The following is a 25,265-nucleotide window of genomic DNA, read 5'->3' as shown; positions in this document are numbered from 1 at the left end:
AAAAGCCCAGATATACTCTTAGTGACTTAATAAACGAACAGATCTCTGTGTCTAAAAGGAGGGCATGGGTCCTAATTCAGGCATTACTATGTACTAGTGAAAGTGAAACTCGCTCAGTCATGTCTGACTCTTTGCGTCCCCATGGACTGTAGCCTGCCAGGCCCCTTTGTCCATAGAATTCCCGAGGCAGGAATACTGGAGTAGGAAGCCATTCCCTTCTCCAACTATGTACTAGAGTAGATGACGATTCAAGTTGGTGACAGTCAGATTGTGGTGCTGAAACCACAACTGCCTGATGGAGGGCTGACTCTGGAGTCGGTCAGGAGAATGCCTGTTTCAAGTCATGTCATTCCTGATGCAGGAGATGGAGCACCTGTAAGCACGCCTTCACACAGTCCCGTTCCTGTTCCTGGTACTTGGTGATCACACTGAGTCTGTGCTCATGTCAGGATCACGAATGCAGAATGCACTCAGGTCCTCGTTTTTCCTGCCATCTCTTCAGGAGTAATTCTCCTGTTTTAGCTTCTCAGAAGACATGCTGTCAATGTGGGAAGATCTATGGTGTGACTTCTACAGGCAGACACAGCAGGACAGAGGGATGTCACTACCACTTTGGCCGAGTGTTGAGTCATAAAGGTGAGTATCTAGTGGTTCTGTTTATTTGACAAGCTGAGCCGGTGCCAGATCAGTAGAGAGAAAGGTGGGACATTCAGTTCAATGTGTATTTGTTAAATACAACCTGGTAGAGAGAAACTGTTGATTATGAAGTTTCCATTACAAACACCTACTTCTGACCGTCACTTCTTAACTTAGTTGGAGCTCGCTGGCTCAAGAGGCATGTCTGTGATGACTCTTGTGCCTTTTTAGGACCTCAGTTCAAACAGCTGGGGCTTCCCAGGTGGTGCTAGCGGTAAAGAATCCTCCTGCCAATGAAGGAGACATAAGAGACTTGGGTTCCATCCCTGGGTTGGGAAGATCCCCTGGAGGAGGGGAAATGGCAGCCCACTCCAGTATTCTTGCTTGGAGAGTCCCATGGACAGAGGAGCCTGGTGGGCTATAGTCCATAGAGTCACAGAGTCAGACACAGCTGAGCTTACCATATATATCAAGCAGTTACCTGCTGACTTTACCTACTTCTCACAGGCCAGCATTAGAGCAATTTCTTTGCTAATAGCTTCAATTTCTTGCCCCTACCCCACCCTGAGAGAGAACCAACGAACACTTGATTCCCCGTCCTGGCCCCCGTTTTCTTCTGCAGCACAGTAAACTCCCAACAACCCGCTTAGATGGTGATTTTTCCCTACTCGAACCAAAAACCCTGGGTACTGTCATCATCATCTCCCTTTGGTGCCCTCTTTCTTTTAACATTTTTATTTATTTATTCATCCATCTGTTTAGAATGCAAGGGTTTTTCCTGGGCTGTGCCACATGGCCTGTGGGATCTTAGTTCTCTGACCAGGGGTTAAACCCCGGGGCCACAGCACTGAAAGCCCTGAGTCGTAGCCCCTGGGCCACCGGGGAATCCCCTGGTGAGCCCTTTCATCTCAGAGTGGCCACATCCCGCTTGTTCTACCTCAGAGTGTCTCTTTTCCACCTCTGCTGCCTCCCAGAGCCACACCACCCTCATTTCCACCCTGAACTACTGCGCCGGCCTTCCAGGCTCACTCCATCTGCTATGCCTTTTCCTGGCTTCACCGCCCCTCCCTAGTCTATTTCTCACCCAACAACCCCTAGAATAATTTTCCCATCACAGTTCTGTTTACCTCACTCCTCTGCTTTCATAACTTTCTTCAGTAGCTTTGTCAACCCTGCCAGAGTTGACCTCTGCCCCTGCCATCTTGTAGCCTTTCCATGGGCATCCTCATGCCACACTGGCCACTGCGAAAGGTGCCTTCTAACGCGTTATCTGCTCTCCCTTTCACACGGCTGGTCTCCTCTCATCCTTTGTTGTTCATCAGTCACTGAGTCGTGTCCAAATCTTTGCGACCCCATGGACAGCAGCACTCCAGGCTTTCCTGTTCTTTACTATCTCCTGGAGTTCGTTAAAACCCACGTCCATCAAGTCGGTGATGCCATCCAACCATCTCATCCTCTGTCACCCCTCCTCCTCCTGCCCTCAGTCTTTCCCAGCATCAGGGTCTTTTCCAATGAGTTGGCTCTTCGCATCAGGTGGCCAAAGTATTGGAGCTTCAGATTCAGCACCAGACCTTCCAATGAGTATTCAGGGCTGAATTCCTTTAGGATGGACTGGTTTGATCTTCTTGCTGTCCAAGGGACTCTCAAGAGTCTTCTCCAGCACCACAAACCTCATTCCTTTGGTCTCTGCTTAAATATGATCTCCTCAAGGTTCTTTCCCAACCCCATGATCTAAAATAGGCCCTCCCTCCTAAATGGGAAGGAAATCTAAAAAGAGGGGATACATGTATACAGATAACTGATCGCTTTGCTTTGCAGCAGATACTAGCCCAACGTTGTAAAGCAACTGTACTCTAATAAAAGTTAAAAATAAACAGGTTGTTCCTCTTCTATCACAACACGCTGTCAGTGGCTTTGGTAGCATATGACTGCATTTTGTAATGACTAGTAATTTATCTGCTGTGCCTGAAAGACTGCAAGGTTTTGGAGGGTCCATCCCTCTTTTTTTCTCCCCATCATCAGGCTGTCATTTAGCCTGGTACCTAATATATACAGACCTTAGGTAGCTATTTGGATAGATGATGAACAGATGGATCATTTATGTAGATATGGGCACCAATAGAAATGCTATTATCATAATAAGTGGTATGAATAAAATAAAGTAGGGCAGAGGAAGTAGAGAGGAACAGTGGATATGATTGTAACAGAAGAAATATAAGAATAAATAATGTAGTAAAGATTCCCAGCTGGCTTAGTGGCAAAGAATCCACCTGCCAACGTAGGAGACGAGGGTTCGATCCCTGGGTTGGGCAGATCCCCTGGAGAAAGGAATGGCAACCCGTTCTAGTATTCTTATCTGGGAAATCCCATGGACAGAGGAGCCTGGCGGGCTACAGTGGGTTTGCAAGAATCGGACATGACTTAGCAACTGACCAACAGCAAAGTAAAGATTAAGCAAACTTAGATTTGACCCGAGTGTTTGGGATTAGCTTTAGAGGGTAGGGGGAACTGTAGATTCCAAAAGGGAGGAAAAAGAGGAAGACACTGCCAGGGAATACGGGTAGCAGACTGGGACCGGGTGGAATCACTGGATCACACGACATCATGAACAGGAGGGGTCTTTGGAGCTGGTGGACCTGAGATTTAGGTTTGTTCTATCACTTACTTTCTCTGAGACCTCGGGCAGGTTTCTGAAGCTCTCTGAGCTTTCATTTCCACCTTCATAAAAAGAGGGTTTGCGTGGCAGTTTCGTGAGCTGATGTGCCCGTGTCCTGGCTTACAACCCGTGCTCTGTTAACACTGGTTCTTGGCTCTCTTTCTCATCTCAGAAGATAAGATAAAGCTGTGAGATGTCAAAATTGGATAAGCCAGAAGTGCCAGCATGAGAAATTTGCATTTGATCATTAATGTACAAATGAAGCATTTGAGGAAAGTAGTATAATGAGAATGTGCTTGAAGCAGCACATTTAATCTAACCGCATTTTATAGAAAAACTGGTGCAGAAATCGCTGTAGGCAGAGAGGGTTATAGGGAACAGTTGGGGGAACATTTCCTTGGGCCAGAGGGAAGAAGGGCTTGGGGTGAATAAGGGTACAGGTGATATGGAAGATTGGAGAGAGAGAAGAAAGAGATGAAGGCTTAGCATTATTGCTGTGAAAATGTGCAAAGTATCTGGCCAAAGGAGTGGAAGAAGAGAATGTTGGGATTTTGGAGGTTCCTCCAGGGTTGAAGATAGCATCTGTGTTATGGTCTCAAGCCATGTAACTGGGTGATGTTTCTTGGGTCAGATCAACTACTCAGATACAGAAAGGGAGAGGGTGGTGAGTGGAGCCACCACAGGGCTCCAGCAAAGAGAGAGAGTAGAATATTTAGAGAGGGTGGCTGAGGCAGAGTTAAGCAGGGTGAAGAAGGGACACTAGGGGAGGAGCTGAGGATCAGGACAGATGATAGGGGAGCGAAGGGCAGGAGGGGAAGAAGGCGTTCAGGACATGCGCAGTTATAACTCACCTTCAGAGTCCAACCCCTGGCAATGTCCCTGTTGGCCCTGTGGTAAAGAATCTGCCTTTCAGTGCACGGGCTGGGGTTTGATCCTCGTCAGGGACCTCGGCCCATGCACACAGCGCTGAGCCTGTGTGCTGCATCTCGAGTCCGTGCGCCCTGCGGAAAAGATCCCGCTCGATGCATGGAAGACCCCACGTGTTATAAGGAAGACCCAGTGCAGCCAAAAAAAAGCAACCCTGGAGAATTCTGCTTCCAGGAGTCAGTGTTTCCTGTTGGTTACATAATAGCTAGGAAAGTAACTATACAAAGTAACTACAGAGTTTTAGACCTTACATCAGATCACTTGCATGGTCAGGCCTTAATGGTCTTTGAGGGTAAGATGCTCTGAGAGTTAGCCACCCTGCCTTGTCAAGCTTGCTCATTTGATTTTTCTTTGTGTGGTTTGCAGTCCTTGGCAGCCTAGAAAGGCGGTACAGCTGTTACAGAGCTGTTCTTGGATCCCCCGGGGTGTCAGGTCGCCAAGGTAGGGCTTGTTGGCCCAGAATTCTGTTTGTGTCAGAACCAGAGTTGTTGTCTGCTGCCAGACCTAGAGGATCGATGAACATTCGGTCTAATTAATTCACTGATTTTCAGTTAGTGAAATTTTTATGAGCTTAATTCCTCTTGCCAAAATATACGGTAACTTATTTGGCAATGTTTGTTTCAGCATCATGTTCACAACCAAAGAGAAAACCAAGGGGGCTTTGTGAAGACGTCGGTCGTGTTCCCACCCCTCGTCAGGAATCACCGTGTGTTTGCTGTGAGCTGGGAGGTGGCCCGTTGTTTGTATGTTTTACCTTATGTATGTGTGTGTAAGGAACTTTCCCAGGCTTTCTCTCTCAATCCCACATAGCTCTGCAATGCTGTTCACATATTTTGGGTGAAGCAGCTGTAGCTGAAAAAGAGTTAAGTGACTTGGCCGGGTCCCTGCCCTTAGGGCCAGGCACTAGGGCTTCCCTGGTGTCTCAGACGGTAAAGCACCTGCTGGTTGTATGGGAGACCCGGGTTTGATCCCTGGGTCGGAAAGATCCCCTAGAGAAGGAAATGGCAACCCACTCCGGTACCCTTGCCTGGAAAATCCCAAGGACAGAGGAGCCTGGCGGGCTGCAGTCCATGAGGTCACAAAGAGTCGGATACAGCTGAGTGACTTCGCTTTTACTTTCTGCACTTAGCGATGGAGTCAGGAGTTGGCTGATGATCCTTTTTCTATTACCTATTGATTCTTTTTATACATAATCACTGCTTGTCCTGCTCATTACATTGCTGAAATTAAATGAGTGGAAAGTGTTATGAACACTGATGTTATCCCCCAAATCATTATAAAAGCTTTAATTTTTAACAAACTATTTTTTATAGAGACAGTAAAATATTTATAGGGATTTATCTTTTTTTATATGCGAATCAGTACTAGATAGTAGGGGGAAAGCAGAACTTGGAATCATGAGACCTGGGGAGCTCCACGGCTTATCAGGCAAGTCTCCTGGATGATCTGATCTGTCAGTTACGAGGTTAATGATAATCCCCCAGTGACGGTGAAAATCAGATACACTGGTATATGACAGAGTGCTTTGTATGTGTCAAACATCCTGTGAACAGTCATCTTTAACAAAACATAAAATTAAATTTTTATTCCTTGTGGCATATTTGGAAAGCAGGCTTGTGGACTATAATTATAATAAATATAGAAGAGCAGCATACAGTTTCAAACTTATATTTTTAATTGGAGATGGTTGAAGCTGCGTCTGGCTTAGAAATCAAATATCACCATGTTGTCCTCTATGGTGCCATGTTTATGTAACCATAGTTTGGATTTTTTTTTCCCATTCAACGAGGTATATAACTCACTGTGTTATCCAGTATGATACCCACTGGCAGACAAACATGTCGAGGTAGTGAACAGAGTAGCCATTACCAGAGGGAAGCAGCGAAGGGCAAAATGGGTAAAGGCGGTCAACCGTATGGTGAAAAGTGAAGTGAAGTCGCTCAGTCGTGTCTGACTCTTTGCGACCCTGTGGACTGTAGCCCACCAGGCCCCTCCGTCCATGGGACTCTCCAGGCAAGAGTACTGGAGAGGGTTACCATTTCCTTCTCCAGGGGATCTTCCCAACCCAGGGATCGAACCCGGGTCTCCCACATTGGAGGCAGACACTTTAACCTCTGAGCCACCAGGGAAGCCCTGTATGGTGAAGGATGAAAACAAAATTTTTGGTGGTGAAGCGTACTGTAGTGTATATAGAAGTCAAAGTATAGTGTTGTATACATGAAATTTACATGATGTTAGAAAACAATGTTAACGTCAGTAAAAAATTTAATTAAGTTGAAAATTTAGTTCTTCAGTCATACTAGCCATATTTCAAATACTCTGTAGCCCCTTGTGGCTGCTGGCTACCCTATTGGACAGGACAGAAATAGAACATTTCATCTTCACAGAGGTTTCTATTGGATAGCATTGATCTCTAATGAAAATACTTGTAAAGCCTAAGCCAAGAAAATGAAATTATTTTATTAGCAGAAATATTACTAACATTGAGGAAAAAATTAAAAGTTTGGGACATCTTTGATATGACTATCAGATCCACTCACTGGCTTTTGTTGGCAAAACTGAATGACAGGATTAAAGTGTATATTCTAGTTAGAAATAGTCCTTTATTATATCTAAGATGTTGAAATAGGTTTATTCAATGTGGTATATAAATTTAATATCTATGCCTATAATTTATAGTGCTACGCAGCCAAAGGTTTGGAACTTACTCAAGTAACAGTGATGGATCCCAGCCTCCAGGTGGTCTGTGATACATTTGTGAAACCAGATGAAGAGGTCATTGACTGTAACACTAGGTATGCATTATATAAGGGGTTTGTTTTTCAAATGATAGAATATTCAACATGTAGTTTAAGTTTTAGCCTAGGTACCTTTACTGGAGTCAACTTTAGGGCATGAGTTACACTGTTTTAATTTATTTATTCAAAATTATTCATGTTCTGTTGAATACCTTGCTAGAATTATGCAGCACTGTATTAGGCCCTGGGTAACCCTTTAAATAAGAGATACAGCCTCATACCCTCATGGTGTTTACATGTTGGAGTGGTAGGTAGGAGGCTAGAGAGGTAGGCAAAAATATTGAATAAATTATTCATTCATTTATTCATTCAACCATTAATAGGTTTCTTCTGAAAATATCATGCTATGCTATTCCCATTAGATGAAGATTTCTGTAATCCTGTAGACATGTCATCGAGTATACACAGCTTTTATACAGCATGCAGAACACTGGTTCAGTGAAAATTCTATTTTATTAAAGAATGGCATGCTTCTGATCCAAACTCAGTGGTAACTGGAGATAGTATAAGATATGCCTTTAATTTTTGAAAACCTCATATAAAACACCCGATAATATCAATGATTAATTGAATTGAATTTCCTAAAGGCATATAAGCCATATGACATAACACATATATTTATTTAAATGTAAAATAGAAGACACTGATCTTATTCTAGAATGAAAATTTAGAAGTGTTAATTACTGATATGATTGTATTTATTCAATTTTCTTTAACGAATTTTCCAGTGGTGCTTAAGTATGTCTTGTATGTGTGTGTGTACCCACTCCAGTATTCTTGGGCTTCCCTGGTGGCTCAGACTGTAAAGAATCCACCTGCAATGCGGGAAACCTGGGTCGATCTCTGGGTGGGGAAGATCCCCTGGAGGAGGGCACGGCAACCTACTCCAGTATTCTTGACTGGACAGTCCCATGGACAGAGGAGCCTGGTGGGCTACACTCATGGGGTCACAAAGAGTCAGACACAACCCAGCAACTAATCGCAGCACAACACAGCCTGTGTGTGTACACGTTTGTATGTGCACATATAAATAAATGCACACACGTGTGTACATGTATGTGAACAGATACGACTTTACACACATATACACAGATTCTTTACCACTGAGCCACAGGGGAAGCCAATGTATATATTATACACACTAAGTAATATATAATTTATAGTACATATATTACACATGATTTATATGTGTGTACATCCATCATTTTGGATCACAACAAGGCAAAATGGGAGTGAATTAAAAGTTGTGATAAATTTTGAGAATAATTACAGAGAATTCTGCTAATAAGCAGTTTTTAGCAAATTCCCTCGCATTCATAAAAATGTTTGTATACATAAAAACTCAATAAAAGTTCCTGTTATCAGAAAATGCATTTTGTTACTAATCTCTCTCCTGACCTCATTTGATGTTTTTTCCCTACTCATTTTGGCCATATCCTAATAGCCTCATCTATTTTATTCTTTTTTTAAACTTTATTGAGCTATAATTGGCAGAAAAATTGTACTATATTTAAAGTTATTGTACTCTTACTGGTTCTTGTTCTTCCATGGGTTTAATGTAATCTTTTCTAACTCCTTTTTGGAACAAGTCAGGAAATGTTTTGATAATTACTGATAGTCAGAGCAGCAAAATGAGAAGGGCTCGCATTAAAAACAAAAGAACCTTCAAATCTTAAAAGGTTGAAAGGATTCAATGCATGACATTCTTTAAGAGCTGCTTTAAAACAAACCCAACTACTCTATCCATGATCATTTCCTCTTAATCCAAATATTTGATTATGAATCACATTCCTTAATTAAGCCAGATGATGGAGCCAGCTGTCTTTTTTTTCCTTATGGGAGACAATAATATTAACATAAAGCTTAAGTTGAAAATACCTTTGCAGTATTTTTCTTTTCTCCTAATCTGCACTAAGGCACAGCAATAGTCATGTTTCTGAACACTTATTTAGTAAGTGCTTCATGAAAACCACTAGGATAGCCAGGTTTATGCATGTATTTTCACTGTATGCATATATTTTCACTAGATTCTCTTAAGCCATTGAAAAGTGAAAGTGAAGTCGCTCAGTTGTGTCTGACTCTTTGCGACCCCATGGACTGTAGCCTACCAGGCTCCTCAGTCCATGGAATTTTCCAGGCAAGAGTACTGGAGTGTGTTGCCATTTCCTTCTCCAGAGGATCTTCCCAACCCAGGGATTGAACCCGGGTCTCCCGCCTTGCAGGCAGACGCTTTACCCTCTGAGCCACCAGGGAAGCAATACACATAGTAGTAGTGTATATATGTCAATGCCAGTCTCTCAGTTCATCCTAAGCCATTAAGATTGGTAATTAATCCTACTTTACAGATGAGAAAACTGAAACCAGAAGGTTAAGTAACTTGTTAAAAATCAAACATAATAAGTAAATGACAGAAACATAGCATAGTTCAAACTTAAGTTTTCTAGACTCTGCTTAGGGCATCATTTGCTTCTCCATGTTCCCCATGTTTCATCTTTAGCTTTGTCTTAATGTGAGACAGGCTAACTTAACTAAATTGTAATTGACAAAGCTCAGATTATACAAAGATGAGAGTTCACAAGGAGCTTTATCAGCTTGTAGTAATGTCTCCTCCAGCCTTACATGATTGATCCAAATGATAAATTTTCCCGTTACACCAGTATAACCTAATAAAGGGGTAGTTGACAGTCATAAGATCTTTGTTCTGTTCATCAAATGTTTGTCTTATTGAGTCAGTAATGTAGTCTAACTGTAACTGATGAAATCTACTGAGCTGCATTCTTACATGCATTGTGCATCTTATTGGGGCAGGTTTTCTGGTGTGGTTGAAGATGACTTGAAGAACATGAAGACCTCAGTCCGTGATGTGCAAACTATCTTATTGAACCTCTTCAGTGCTGACACTATACTAATTGGACATAGCTTTGAACAGTCTCTCTGCGCTTAAGGTAAAGAGTTACAGGTTCATCTTCTTACAAAACTCTGTGTGTTAACCTGGTAGTCATTATCGTTGTGTCATCACTGATGCTTGATTTCCCCTTTTTTGACGAGACAAGGAAGACAAGAATCACTGTCTGTGCTAATAACACTGTCGAACTTATGGTAAACCAAAAGCAGTGTAAGATAGCCAAGTCATTTGGCTAATCAAGATCAGAAAGAAAGTCAGTCCATCATCAACTGTGATAAAGCCAAAATCATTGGGTTTTTTTTTGACATGATCTTTGATCATTATCTTTAATATCCAAATAAGTATGACTAAGTTGCTCTAACAAGTTGTTATAGTCACATCCTGGAAAGCATTTTTTCATGTAAGTCAGGTACGCCTTATAGGTAGGCTTAACATCAAAGATATACTTATTTTACTTGGCATGATAAACCTGAAGATCTCCCCTTTAATATACTCTGGATTAAAATGGTCTGTTTTTTCGCTCCATGTTCTAGGAGTTTGCACTCTCTGGCTCATGTCAGCCACCTATTTTTGGAAATATTTTTATTGGAACATAACCGTCACACCCATTCATTGATATATTTTCTGTTGTGTTTTCACACAAGGGCATTGTTGAGTAGTTATAACAGAGGTGGTGTGGGCTGCACACCTAAGCTGTCTATAATTTAGGACTTGAAGAGTTTGGTGGCTTTCCCTGGTCTAGAACAGTGCCCTGCGATATAACTTTCCATTATTTTAACTATCCAAGATGGTGGACATCAGTTGTGTCTGATTCTTTGCAACCTAGGGACTGTAGCCCTCCAGGCTCTTCTGTCCATGGGATTCTCCAGGCAAGAATACTGGAATGGGTTGCCATGTCCTCCTCCAGGGGATATTGGACATCACAGATACAAATGTCTGATTGAGAAAATGATTTTTTCAGTTTCTTTACTTAATTTCAATAGTTGCACGTGGCTCGTGGCTACCACATTGCACAGTGAAGCTCTGGAACTTTGGGGACCTTGACTATTTGTTTCAGCCATCCCTAGGACTCAACCTTCATGCAGAGAAGTTGTTCTTTAGTGCAGGAATACAAGTCAGCTTCTTTAATTCTCCCGAGTGAATGTCCACCTCTTTCTCTGCACAGCGGGCACAGTAGAATAGATAGTTGTTGCCCACAGCACTGTTGTGTGCATGTGACGGAGGAGACGGAATGTCCTCCCACCAGACCCCACCCACGTGTGGGCAGGGAGATGTGGGGACGTAAGCTTTCTGTCGGAAAGGTCTTCACAGAGATGTCCCTGTGTCACCTCAGCGACAGCACCTCTCAAACAGCTTCTCACCGTGACGTTCCTGCTTCTCATTTTCTAGGACCTGTTGTTTCATCTGCCTCCCAGACCAGAAATTTCAAACCACCATGTTTCCTTATTCCTTGTAATCAATCTGTTTCTTCCTTCCAGATTCCTCATAGATGTCTCTTTTTTTATTTTCTGTTTTCACAACCACCTTATATTTTTGCTCCATCCTCTGCAGCCAGGAACAGTGTCTAAGACGTGACTGATACATTAAGTGAGAATCTATAAAGTGTTTCTGGACAGGGCATCATAGGTGCTAAACATTAAATTTCCCACCTTTTTCTTCTTGATCCGTCTTTAAATGACTCTTGTCCTGAGGCTAACCGTCTTTTACGCCTTTTAAAATTACAGCTCTCCTAATGAGGAATCCAAATGGCACCTGTCTAGACTCTGTTATCTGACCCCCCTCCCCCATATCCATCCTATTGTAAAATTTACTCCCTTCTTCCGTGTGAAAGCACAGGGAATTTGAACCTAGATGGGACTAATCCTTTTCCATGCCCCCTCCCCAGAGATGGACAAATAAACCACGGAAGTGGGACTTGCACTGGAGTGAGGTGTTCCCCCCTCAGTTGAGTCACAGGTGGGAGGAGCCTGACTACCCCCTGGCTGCCGCCGCCCAGCCAGTAATTATTGGAACCCCCTCTGAGCTCATGCTGCCTCCTAGTGGGATCTCTTGGTAGGAAAGGAGACTCTGCAGTCAGGCTCTGAGGTTGGATTTCTTTCTAATGTACTCACTTGGCTGAGGCAACTTTAACCTCCCCAGGCCTCAGTTTCTCTGGCTGTAGAAAGGGGACAATGAAATACCTACCGTGCTGGGTTAGTCTGCAACTTGTAGTGAGACAAGCCAGGTAAAGTGCTTGGCGACTGAGCTCGTATAACTGCTCACGTTCCTTGGTTTTGTAGTAGTGTTTCTGCTGCTACAGTTCCTGCTGCTGCCATCAGTTTTCTTATTCTTTGGGAAGAATTTCTAAAGAGGTTTCCTCTTTCATTTGACAGTTAATTCATACTTCGGTTGTGGACACGATGGTTCTGTTCCCTCATCCGCTAGGCTTGCCTCACAAAAGATCCCGGAAGGGCTTAGTGGCTGACTGCCTGCAGAGTCATTCAGCATGAAGGTAAGAGCCTGCTTGCTCATGATAAACATCAAGCTCCTGAGTCTGACGGGAGTGAATACATCATGAGGTTCATGGTAAAGGTCCCCTGTTCGAAATACTTCCCTGTGGGTTATCTCCTAGGATAGAGAAACCCCAAGTATCTGTTTAAGTAAAATGTGTTCCATGCCCACCACCTGGCATAGACCTAGATGTTGCACAGGCATCAAAACTGGGGCAGACTGGTGACCTTGGAATTCATACAGAAAACTTTTGTTGGTGTAGAGATCTAATTCCATCCTAAATGTTGCTGTGTACCTCTTTTCAAATGTGATTTTCATTAAACCTAATGAGAGTCTAAAATTGATTGGGTCCAAGTTATCTCAGTGGCACTAGTGGTAAAGAACCCACCTGCCAATGCAGGAGACGTAAGAGTCATGAGTTCCATCCCTGGGTTGGAAAGCTCCCCTGGAGGAGGGCATGGCAACCCACTCCAGTGTTCTTGCCTGGAGAATCCCATGGACAGAGGAGCCTGTCCATGGCTACAGTCCACAGGGTCGCAGAGAGTCAGACACGACTGAAGTGACTGAGCACTCACGCAGATTATCTCGCCCAGGGTAAATAGTGAGCTTTTTGTAAAAGGAAGTGTAACTCAAATTCAGTAGATTCATCATGCATGCACTTGCTTTGTAATGGATTGGTAGATCTTGCTCTTAGAACGTTTTTTACTTCTGATATTTCTGATGTAAAGGCCCAACATTAAACAGGCTCATTAAACAGGAGAGCCCACCAGCTCTCCTGCTAGTGGCATTACCATAAGCACGAGGTATGGAGGTTAGTTACTCTGTACATTTCATGTACCATAAGCATGAGGTATGGAGGTTCGTTACTGTGTACATTTCATGCAGACCCATATAGGCCCCTCTATTGCACAAGATAGAAAAGAAAGTTAATTTTGAATGTTAAAATGTTATAATGCTATGTTTCTACAGATGCTCCTCTGATCATGTCATTTATTGTACAAGAATTCAGATTTTATCTTGTGGTATTTATTTCATTCTATGTCTATTAGACACTAAACCAATACCATCTTACACAGGATCTTTATATTATCTGCTTTGTTTAAAATATTCATATCTCAAATACCCAGAAAATGCTATTATAAAATTCATAATGTGTTCTGCTGAAGACAGCCTGGGACCATGGACACAAGAATATTTCATCTTAACAACAAAAAATGCCCTGTATAAAGCAAAGTTAAAGAACACCACAGTTCTCTCAGAATAATGCAAGGAAACAAAAAATAATACACCATTTTACAAGTGTAGCCCATATGATTTTTCTCAATCTCAGACATCACTTATTATTTTCAAAGGAACTGTAGGCTTGGTATTTTGGGTAGATTTCATCTACTTTTTAAACCCATGTCATATCTAAGGTCACTCTGTCTAGAGAGGTATATTTTTTCTAACATCTCTATTTCTGGCTTCTTGTCAGATCTGTCATTCACTGGTGTCTGTCACTTTCTCGTTGCATATCCCTGGAAAAGAGGTTCATGGAGAAGGTACTGATGTGCTATCCCATCATAGGAACGTAGTGACCATGTGACTGAGGAAGCAACCAGTGGTGGTTCTAGTGAACCACTAGTGATATGTTGATAAGCGGCCAGCGTTGATTGTGTTATAAACTCAAGACCGTTTTGAGACCATCTGTGGGCAACCTCAGAGGGAGTTGTCTATGTCTAACGTTTTATTTTTTATCCTGTTCTATTTGGAGGTCTCAGTTCCAGTGAAAATGCAACTGCCTGCATTGAACTGGTCCTCTGGAAGGTAAAAGATGACCTGAAAGGAAAAAAGGAACCACCTGGCCCAAGAATATCTTAAACCTCTGCATTGCATCCGTGACTCTTTGGCCTCCACTGATGGCAGCTAAGTTTCATCTATAGTAACATGAGGTTTCCCCACACTTTCAGAGAAGAGGAGAAAGGAAAGCCCTGTCGAGGTTTATGTACTACATTTTAAAGGTCGGATTTCCACAGCAGTTTCTAAAGTTGTGTCTGGGGAGGGGTGGGGAAGGAATTAAGTTGTTTGGAATTTGACTTATCTTCATAGTCTGTGTGCAAATGACTATGGAAGACGCTTTAAAGTTGAAGTAATGAGTCCAGGACTTTCACAAAGTTCATTTCTCAGATTACTTAAATTTCTTTTCCTCTTTTTAAATACCTGGAACCATTATATTGCTAGGAGTCAGAAACATGTTTTCCTAACAAAATCATAACAGTTTTCTTTAGATCGCCGATATAGAAATAGATGTAGAGATTTTCCTTACAGAATATACTTTGTATGAATGAATGTAAACTTTCAGCGTGCTGTTAACATAACACAGTGTGGTCATTGGGCTGTTGTGTGAGGTGTTTTCATTCTAACTGGTGGACTCTTCCTTGATTTTGATTCCTGTCAACCACTTGTTGATCTTTTTTTTAAGGCAGTATCCTGGGATCTTCTGGTACCCTGAAGTCTAATCTATATTCCCAATACTTGGAATCATCTAGTTCCTTAAAGGGGTTGGTTCTTCCCTTCATTGCTTTTTGATAATATGCAAACTGGCCCGTGGAAACAACACAAATTCATTCAGATTGCTGACCTTTGAGTAAGTATGAATCTTTAGTATTAGTCTGTTAACATGCTACAGAGCTGTAAAGGTTTCTTTGTCAACAGCATGGATGAGGCACAGAGATGTCGGCCGGACGGCCGCTGTGCCAGAAGTGAATTCGTGGCCTTCTCACAGTTCATTGTGATGATGTGTCAGTCCTTAGCACACCTTAGGCTTGCTGCTTCAGTATTTTGAATACTAAGTAAATCTTAGTATCAGTGAATTCCTTTTTCTTGACGCCGTCCTTTTGTAGTCATCCCTTTTACTTGATGTGAAGTAAATTCATAATGATGTAAATTTATTTTAAATATATATCATCAAGAAGGTGAAGCTGTTATAGAGAAGGTAGCTGTTATTGTGTATTCCAAAGCCACATGCAAAATTTGAAGACATTATCTACATTTTTCAGAGATACATTCATCCCCGTTCTTGTTTGGTTCCATGTGCATACAAACCAAGAGTTGTCAGGAGTATCTTCACAACATTTGGGTAAAAAGCAAAAAGGAACTGTTATATACATATTTGGACCTACTTTCAGTGGCTCTTCATTCCAGCCCCTGCTCCACTGAAGAATAAATGGTGCGGCAGCAGGGTTACTTTTTGCTGTGTCTCCACTGCCTATCCTGCTGTGGATGAAGAGCTTTTGGAAAATGCAGTTTCCTGGTCACTGTTTCTGATGCATGAAGTTGAGAAGATGGCAGGAATATGGAACATCACGCAGTATGTACAACACTGCAACACAGTTAAAAGAGATTCCAATTTTAAGCCCTCAGTTCATATTGGAACCAGAGGTACAGGAAAACAGTAGAATATTTCTGGGAGATGTTTCTAATCTTGTGATACATCTGGTTGAATATATTCACCAATTGCTGTCTGCGTATTGCCAACACATTAGATGATGATAATTTAAAGTGTTTTCTTGAAAGTATAATAGAGACGGTTGGTAATACTCATGAGACACATTCCTAGACAAAAAGTGGGTAGGCAAGACATTTATTCACTTACCATATGATCTCAGTATAGCATGTGCCTACAATATAAATGGTAAACTCAACAACTGATCAAAACTAGAACTTTTTACAATGTGCAAGACAGGTAGGGATGTTAATCTGCTATGATACATGTCACATGTCTCCCAAATATAACTACAAGCTTCCTGTTTTAATTTCTTAACAAACACATCGATGTCATCTGAGAAACTGAAACCTATTAGCTTATTAGACTTACACTTCCCAAAGTTCTTAGGCTTCTAAGGAATGAGATTTAAGTCGGTATTTCAGTGTCTGCGTTTAGGACTGACTTGTTGGTTCTGGAAACACATGAAAATGTTGTCGAATTAACAAGGGAATCAGGATGGCTTCTACAGATGAGGGGGAATATTCAGAGATAGAAGAAGCTCTCTTACATCACTTAAGTTAACATTTAAGAGACCTAAATCCATGTCCTGTTAGAACTCATACCTTTCCCCTACTTTTTCTCACCTGGGCCGACAGGTTTACTAATAGTAACAATGAAACATCTTAGAGCATCCAATATATAGGTAAATATAAAAAAAATACCTAGGACAATAATGAGTTATACACTGCAGTAATTGTACTCTCACACCTTCCCATAAAGTCCATGTTTTTAGAAAAATATATTATTGCATATGAAACCACAAACAGGCATTCTGATTCCAGCACATTCTTACTCAAAATAGTATATACAGTCCTAGACAGAGGGTGCTACAGATTCACACATGGGTCTTACGGTCAAAGTCCCAGGCACGCGACAATCTATATACATGTCCATTTTCTGTCACCTCCCTCGGCAGAGGCTTGCTTGCTGAGCATCTGGGTATGAAGGGTCTCTCACGCCGGTGAAGGGGAAACAGAATATACAGATCAAAGTGGTCGGTCCTAGGCTGCTTCTTCTGCAGAACAGTCAATTCCTGCGTAGGTGAACTTCTCATAAAGTGTGGTGTTCACATAGGTCTAGGAGAACAAGAGTGGTTCAGAGACACAAGCTGGCTCAGTCCTGCCTCCGCTGGGGGCAGTTACTGTCATACCCCAGTTTCCTTAGCTTGTCTCAGCTCAAATACAGATGCTGTGCACTCAGTCACGTCTGACTCTCTGTGACTCCATGGACCGTAGCCCACCAGGCTCCTCTGACCATGAGATTTTCCAGGCAAGAATACTGGAGTGGGTTGCCATTTCCTACTTTAGGGGAGTTTTCCTCACCCAGGGATGGAATCCCCACCCAGGGACTGAACCTGCACCTCCTGTATTATTGGCAGGTGGGTTCTTTAGCGCCACCTGCTGCTGCTGCTAAGTCACTTCATTTGTGTCCAACTCTCTGTAGCCCTATGGGCTGCAGCCCATCAGGCTCCTCTGTCCATGGGATTGTCCAGGCAAGAATACTGGAGTGGGCTGCCATGCCCTCCTCCAAAAGCCCGCAGATACCAATACTGGGGGGGGATATCTCTCTATCCTCATTCCCTCTGTTGTATTTAACTACTTTCTTCCTGAAAGGCATCCCTTGAGTTCTGCAAGTAAGATTGCTTCCTCTCACTTTTTTCAGCCTCCTGACTTCTCTAGCCCATGGTCTCGCATAGGTCCCTTCTGACATGCACCACACCTTCCCTGACCCCTTCCTCTGTCTGCTGCTCATCTTCACATCTCTGGTTTCATTACCAACTGGGTTTTGATGACTTCCAGCATCTTCCGTAACTTCCAGATTTCCTAACCTAGACTTGCCTTTTGAACCTCAGATCTGTGTAGCCAATTATCTATCTACTACAAGTTTTTACAGAATTCCTGACCCGCCCCGTAGTAACCTGAAGACCACATTCTTGTCACTCTCCCGTTTGTCCTTGGGCAAGTCACTTTCTCCTTTCTAAGTATGCTCCTTCATCTATAGAATGAAAGGGCCAGGCTGTATGACAGATTTAAGATTCCCTCTAGCTCAGATAAGCCAGTTCTGTACATTGTCCTACAGTATCTGACTATATCTTATATAGGAATCTGGTTTCCTCCAAAATTGTAACTTTCTCAAAGTTGACTCCACATCTTGTATGTCCCTGTAGCACCTCATCACTTAGCACCTCAGGTTGGTGCAAAAGAACCTGCTGACCTGTATCGACTATTAACCACAATGGACAAATGAGGAATTCCAATGAAAGAACCCATGCTTTGAGTTCCATACTCACCTTTCGTTCTTCTAACATCCTGTTTAAGGACACCAGGATCTGGGCGAATGAGGGCCTTTCATAAGGCTTCTCCCGCCAGCACTGTCTCATGAGATCATACCTTTGAAAACAGAAGGTTTAGTCTCCAACTGTGCTTTAGTCCTGGGCACAGCCAGGTGCAGGGTTTAGAATAAAAGAGAATGTAGCCACACAATGCATGGTCACCTCGCTTAGCCAGCCGAAGACAGAAGTACTACAGTGAGGAAGGTTCTAGGAGGCCTCCCACCTCCCCACCCAGGTCTCCTTTCTTAAGGGGATCTAGTGCCTACTTTGGGTACCATTCCCAAGAGATCTTGGTCTCAGCTATCCTGATCATCTGGAAAGAACTGAGTTGTGTGTCTAGGGTAGGTTTTCCCTCAGAATATTACATCTCTCAAAATGTCAGTGTTTCAATTCTAAAAACTGGCTCTGTGTGCAAATAAATTTGCAAAATGCTACCTATCATGCCTCCCTCTTAGTGACTGACTTCGTGAAATCTTGAAGTCATTCCATTAAAAACCAACACCCTTTTAAACGAGGTTTAACATAGAAGCTTCCCAAACATAACTGATCACAGAACTCTTTCCCCTTGTGTTATTTATTTACGTCTCACACATTCCACAAACACAGTTTACAAAGTGCTAGTCTAAGGTCTTTCTCCAGTGTGGCCAGAACTACCTGTATTGTTAAAACATGGATTCCTGGGACACACTCCAGATTTACAGTCATCGTGTCTGAGAGCGGGGCTCAAGATTTCACATGCTTAACAGGGTGGTTCCTCACTGGGAACCACAGTGTACGGAAGACTCTCAAGCTATCAGACTGGGGTGGTAGAGATTTTAGAAGAGTTTCATGAGTGAAAAACATCACTCCTGAAAGTTGGGATTCAGGGACGTGGTCCAGTGATGGCTCGAGTACATTCAGGTTTTTCCCAGGATGGTCTAGGTTTATATTTCTTGTACCAGAGCATAATAGCACCCTCATCCACTCTTAGAAGTGGCTCGGTTTGGGCAATAAATTCCTTGTTCAGTCTAGAGCCTTGCACTCTTCATATTATGTCATTTAGGCAGCAACAACATCAGCTGGTTCTGGGAATGGCAACATTACTAGAGAATCATTCTTTCCAGGAATAAGAATATTTATTCCTGGAAAATAAGCCTTGTAGAAGCAAGATTTTATAAAGAAAAGCTTATCTTCTTTAGTGTAACTGCTCTGAAATCTCTACCCTCAAAGTTAGTCTCAAGGTTTCATACATTTATTCATGGATAATTTCATGAATTAATGTATGTATTTATAAATTGTAATTAATTTAATTCATAAATTATTCATACAAATGTTTTCTGTATTTGTTGTCCTTTCTCATTTCAACCTGAAGATTCAGCCAAGAATCACCACCTTAAATTCCTCCTGAATTTCTATGCCTGGAAAACTCATTATTTCCTGCCCATTGCCTAACAGTCTTAGTTTCAAGGTTCTGAAATCTTGAACTCAAAAATCTTGTTTGAGTTTCCTGAGGGAAATGCTCCCCTAGACACATCACACAGACTCTTGTTTCTGACTGGTTGGGATTTGTGTGTGTGCACATACATACATCTTTGTATGTATCAGGTAGCTGCTTCATTACAGTCAGTTCAGGAAACATACAGAGGGGAGGTTAGGGTAGGATGGCCCTGGGGCAGGCCCGACTTACACCTCGTCGTCACAGTTTAGCGGCTTCTCCAGCCTGTAGCCCTGGGGCAGCTTCTCGTAGAGTTCTGCACACGTCATCCCACAGTAAGGGGTGCCGCCTGGAAGATAGGAGACGGTGCGCCCTGAGCCCCCCTCGGAAGCAGAAGGCACTGTCTCCTGCCCTGGGGCTCTGCAGCCAAGCGACCGGGAGAAAGAGGGGGCTGAGTCAAGTGACGATAAGCACCCAGAGTCGTCGTCCTCTGGGGCGAACCCCCGCACGCCACAGCTGGACTTGACTCCAGACTGCGCTCCCGTGCGGCTGCCGCTTCATCACGGCGCCTTGCTCGTCCCCAGGTCCGTCTACACACAGCATGTCTCTTGACACAGCACCAGTGTACCAATGACATGGATCTTTTTCCCAATAGGAAATCTGTATTTACATAATGCAATTCCTATTTTATCTAGCATAGTTACTGTCCCAATGTTAACTATAAAAGCAATATATGTGTATTGTGGAAAGTACAAAAAATAATGAAAAAACTACTTTGAAAAAATCCTGTGTAGTCTTTCCAGTTTTTTTTTTCATGTATGATATTTATAAAACTGGAATTATGGCATATGCGAAATTTTTATGCTTTTTGGCATGTACATTTTCACATGGTATTAAATGGCTTTTGACATATATCCAGGCAAAAGCATAATTCAAAAAGATACATGCATCTCTTTGTTCATAGCAGCACTATTTACAATAGCCAAGTCATAGAAACAATCTAAATGTCCATGAATGGGTAAAAGAAGATGTGGTATACACACACGCACACACACAGGAATATTACTCAGCCATCAAAAAGAATGAGATAATGCCATTTGTGACACTATGGATGGACTTAGAGATTATCATACTAAGTGAAGTAAGTAAAAAAGAGAAAGACAATTGCCACATTACTTATGTGCAATCTAAAATATGACAAATGAACTTATCTACAAAACAGAAGCAGACTCATAGAGAGCAGACTTGTGCTTGCCAGGGGGGGAAAAGTGGTCAGGGAGAGAAATGGAAATTCAGAATTAGCAGAAACAAACTATTACATATAGGGTGGATAAACAAGGTTCTGCTTATAGCACTACTGTATAGCACTGGGAACTATATTTAATATCTTGTGACAAACCATAATGGAAACAAACATGGAAAATTATACACACACATATATAAAACTGAGTCACCTCTGTTCAGCAGAAATTAGCTATAACTAACTTTAAATCAACTATAATAAAATTTAAAAATAAATGGCCTTTGAAAATGTGACTTTTCATAGCAGCACAGTATACTCTTAAAGCTGCAGAAGAAAACTTATAACAGCTTTATGACATCTGTGCACACTTGGAGACAACTTAGAATGAAGTTCTCGGCCACCAGGTCATCAGTGTTAAATGTGACATTAGACACTGGGCTTTCATAAAGAGAGCCACGGGGATAAACACACTCAGGCAGGAAACCTGTAATGTTCTTTTCCCAAGTGGCATCTGTTGGCACCAAATGCGAATGTTACCCATGAAAGTAGATGGTGAAGGAGCACGGGAGGGGCCCGCTCCCTTTGCGCAGAGCTTCCCCTGGTGGGTGGACAAGGATACTCACCTAAGCTAACAATCTCCCATAGTAACACGCCATAGGACCACCTGCAGAGGGGATGAAAGAGAAAACAGTAATCGGCACACGCATTGGCCAGTCAACTTTCTGCCCCCAAAGCTGGGGCCACTGACTCGAGGTCAGAGGAGGGAAAGTTCCATGTCTTTTTCCTAGGATTGGGTCTTGCACACAGCGTGCGTTTATCTCCCCTTCAGCCAATGGCAGGATTGTAACAGGGGAACACTGTTAACATGGGCAGAGCCCCCACTTGCTTTAGGCAGAGAATGCAGGCTGATACTATAGAAAGCAGGGGGTTCTAGGCCAGACAGATTTGCATCAGATCTCATCTCTGCCACTGGGTACTCATGTGACATGGGACAAGTGACTAGAACTCCTGAGACCTCTGACTGTATTCTTCCAAAAGTGAGGACACCCATTTCTGCCTCAAAGTTATGCAGAGATGACATGAGATAACATAAAGGCACACAGCGAGAACATAGTCTTCGCCCGACCTCTCCCCATCCCCAGGCATAGCAACTCTCCTCCGACTCCCCCCCCCCCCATCCCCCAAATAAGTCAACTCAACCCTCTGGGCCTGTTCTTCCTCCTGAAAATAGGGAATGTGGGTAAGAGGGCTCAGGTCTCAATCCCAAACCCTCCTCCCCTGCCTCCAGCCTGAGACTTGTCGCACAGGCTACAAGCGGAGATGGACCCCACTGACTGCCTTCTGTGGGGCTTCCCAGGTGGCCCTAGTGGTAAAGAACCTGCCTGCCAGTGCAGGAGACATAAAAGTTGTGAGTTTGATCCCTGGGTCGGGAAGATCCCCTGGAGCAGGGCATGGCAGCCCACTCCAGTACTCTTGCCTGGAGAAGCCTGTGGACAGAGCAGCCTGGCGGGCTACAGTCCATCGGGTTGCACAGAGGCGGACACGACTGAAGTGCTTAGCATTTGTGACTGCCTTCTGTCCCTGCCACCTCCGACCCCCAGCAGCTACTCTGAGCCACCTCCTCGGATCTCGGTCCTTGTGCCGAGGTCAGTCTGGTCAGTGGAGTCACAGGAAGGCCAGGATGCCCCTGACTCCTCTGGAAATAAAGAATTCACCACTTGAAGTCACTCCCCCACGTGCAGAAATAAACCCAAAGCCTGCCGTCAGGGGAAACCATTTCCTCTGTGGCTTTGTTTAGTCTGTTAATTTATTTCCTGGGCTTAGTTAGTGATTAGTTTTATTCTGCAGAGGGATGCAATATTCCTGCTCCTCTTCAAAACCTTTGTCAATGGATATTTTTCTGGGTCAAAAAAAAAAAAAATCCCTCAGCAGTGAGAGGCTTACTCACACGTCGCTGTTGGTCGTATACACACTGTAATTTAGTGACTCGATCGCCATCCAGCGCACGGGGAGTCTTCCCTGGAGAATACAATGTTAAGAGGCTGCTTAGGCTCAACAGGGGCCCCTTCCCAAGCCTCGCCGGTGACCTGAAGCTGGGGGGGGCTCACCCCAGTTCTCAGGGAGGTCCCCAGACAGAAGGCATGGCAGAGTAGGGGGATATTTTTGCATGTGCCACCACACATGCACCACAAGTCTGCTTTTAAGTTCGAAGCCCTGTGAATTATGTAAACCCCACTTACCTCAGGGGGTCACTACCACAGAGTCACGTAAAGAAAAATAATGATGTGTGTGACCTTTCAGTGGTCATGCAGTTATTCACTTTGTGGCTGTCAGAGGTGCTCAGAGGTTTGAAAAAAGAGACAGGCATAGGAACCGAGGAGTAGGCTATGACGTGGGAAAGGCTGAGGTGGTGGGAGGAGACCAAATGCCTGGAGGAGAGGCTGGAAGGGTTTCCAGGGGAGGGGACACACGAGTTCAGTTCTAGAAGATGTGTAGATACCACCAGGTGGGTGGGGGGAGGAAAGAGCGTTTCAGACCAAAGGGCAGAGAGTGCGTGTGCGTCAGCGAGGAGGTGATGACCTCTACCAGTGCAGGCCAGGGAAGTCCCTCACGTCTACATGCTGTGTTCTCTTCAGCATCTGCTCCCTTCTGTGTCCTCGCCTCCATCTCCCACCTGTTACTCTCTCTTCTCCTCCACACTAGGGGATGGGAAAAGTTGTCTGCATTTCCTGTTTGTTGTCTCATTTACTCCCCCTTGCTGACCTCTGACCCCATATTTCCTAATTATTCATTTCCATGCACACTATTCCATTCTTTACGTGACCTGCTTTGATCTGTCCACATCTGTCTGTCCCTGCTGCTGTCCTTGGTTCAGGCCACCGCCATCTCCACCTGCCTGCTGACAGCCACCTCTCTGCTCATCTGCCCGCCTCTGGTTCTGCTCCCTAATGACCTATTCTTTGCATCACAGTCACTCTAAATGGCAAATCCAAACATGTGGTTCCTGTCCTAAAAATTCTGTAATATCACTCTTGTTACAACATCCCCAGTCCTTAGCCGAATCCCCAAAAGCTGGCATCCAAAACTCTTTTTTGCATCATCCTCTAGCCATATTGACTTTTTTTTTCATATTGACTTTCTTAATTCCCCTAAGTCCCATGCTTTCTTCTGCCTCTTGGTTCTTATATATATACCACATCCTCCAGGTCCTCCATTTCATTCTCGAATCTCCAGTATCTATGTCACATTTACTGGAAAGCTTCACTGTGCTTCCTCTGAGCTCCCGAGGGACCTGCACTTTCCTCCTTCTCAGCCTTATCCATGGTTACAATTGTTTGTTATGTGTCTCTGAGCTCTTTGAGGGAGAACACCGTGTCTTAATATTATCCCCAAGCCCAGCACAAGAGTGAAACATTGTAGTAATAAATAAATCCATGCTGAGGGAATCAATAGATTAATCAATGGTAGTAAAACCCCAAATCACTTAAGTACATTATTTTGCAACACTTCCAGTACTAGAATCTCCCTGGAAGTAAAAAATTAATGCAGGATGCCCTCTACACAATAACTGAATCAAAATATCTAAGTGGTAGGGCTTAGCAACTGTCTTTTTAAAAGTTTCCCAGACAATCTAGATGCAATAGGAATTGACAATCTCTGACTTCCATAATAGGCCAGAGAAAGTAGCCATTCTGCCCTCTGTTGGTAACTTGCTACATTGCACCCTTCTTGCTGGGAGCTTACTTCTCTCCAATCCCTTCTCTTTTCTTCTCCTACCTTCACCGTGTCCTTTCCCTCCCCAGAAGCCATGCTGCTACGGAACACTTTGCCCTTCCACGGGGGATATACTAGAACCCTAACCAGTGCTCCGCCCCTGTATGCATTTCCCCTAACTCCATAAGATACAGAAATCTCTGTCCTTTATGAAATGTCAAGCAAACCAACCTTCGCCTTGGGGTACTGAGGCAAGTAACCAAATTAAATGGGTAGATTATGGGGCTAAACTGTGTTAACCTCTTCTTCTCATCCTCACAGGGCTTCCCAGGTGGAACTAGTAGTAACGAACCCACCTGCCAACACAAGAGCCATAAGAGACACGGGTTCAATCCCTGGGTTAGGAATATCCCCTGGATATTTCTGGAGTAGGAAATGGCAGCTCACTCCAATACTCTTGCCTGGAAAACCCCATGGACAGAGGAGCCTGGCAGGCCACAATCCATAGGGTCACAAAGCGTTAGACACGACTAAAGTGACTCAGCATGCATGTGGCACCCCCTCATCATGGCATCCCATCCCCAAAGTGCCAGAGTGAAGGAAGGAGAGAGATTCTGTAGTGGA

The 25,265-nt window shown here is 43.4% G+C and overlaps 1 protein-coding gene and 1 long non-coding RNA gene across 3 annotated transcripts in view; one reads left to right on the top strand and one right to left on the bottom strand.

Annotated features, from left to right (window-relative positions):
• Positions 1–525: 525 nt before the first annotated feature.
• LOC122452907 lies at positions 526–12,413 on the top strand. The gene is made up of 5 exons (XR_006272879.1): positions 526–636; positions 4,844–4,962; positions 6,899–7,014; positions 9,826–9,962; positions 12,295–12,413. It is a non-coding gene; the product is annotated as an uncharacterized LOC122452907 (long non-coding RNA).
• Positions 12,414–16,018: 3,605 nt separating this feature from the next.
• The window catches only part of TEK (TEK receptor tyrosine kinase), a 104,894-nt gene continuing 95,647 nt past the window's right edge, over positions 16,019–25,265 (bottom strand). For both annotated transcript variants that reach the window (XM_043486706.1, XM_043486707.1), the window contains exons 19-23: positions 22,876–22,946; positions 21,551–21,591; positions 19,937–20,033; positions 18,229–18,328; positions 16,019–17,014 (exon numbers count right to left, since the gene is read on the bottom strand). In XM_043486706.1, coding sequence (XP_043342641.1) covers positions 16,940–17,014; positions 18,229–18,328; positions 19,937–20,033; positions 21,551–21,591; positions 22,876–22,946 — 384 coding nt within the window. In that variant the 3' untranslated portion in view covers positions 16,019–16,939. The remainder of the gene's footprint in view (positions 17,015–18,228; positions 18,329–19,936; positions 20,034–21,550; positions 21,592–22,875; positions 22,947–25,265) is intronic.

Source organism: Cervus canadensis, chromosome 14 (genome assembly GCF_019320065.1).
Source record: "Cervus canadensis isolate Bull #8, Minnesota chromosome 14, ASM1932006v1, whole genome shotgun sequence".
Lineage (NCBI taxonomy): Eukaryota > Metazoa > Chordata > Mammalia > Artiodactyla > Cervidae > Cervus > Cervus canadensis.
This window is presented reverse-complemented; position numbering and strand designations above follow the sequence as displayed.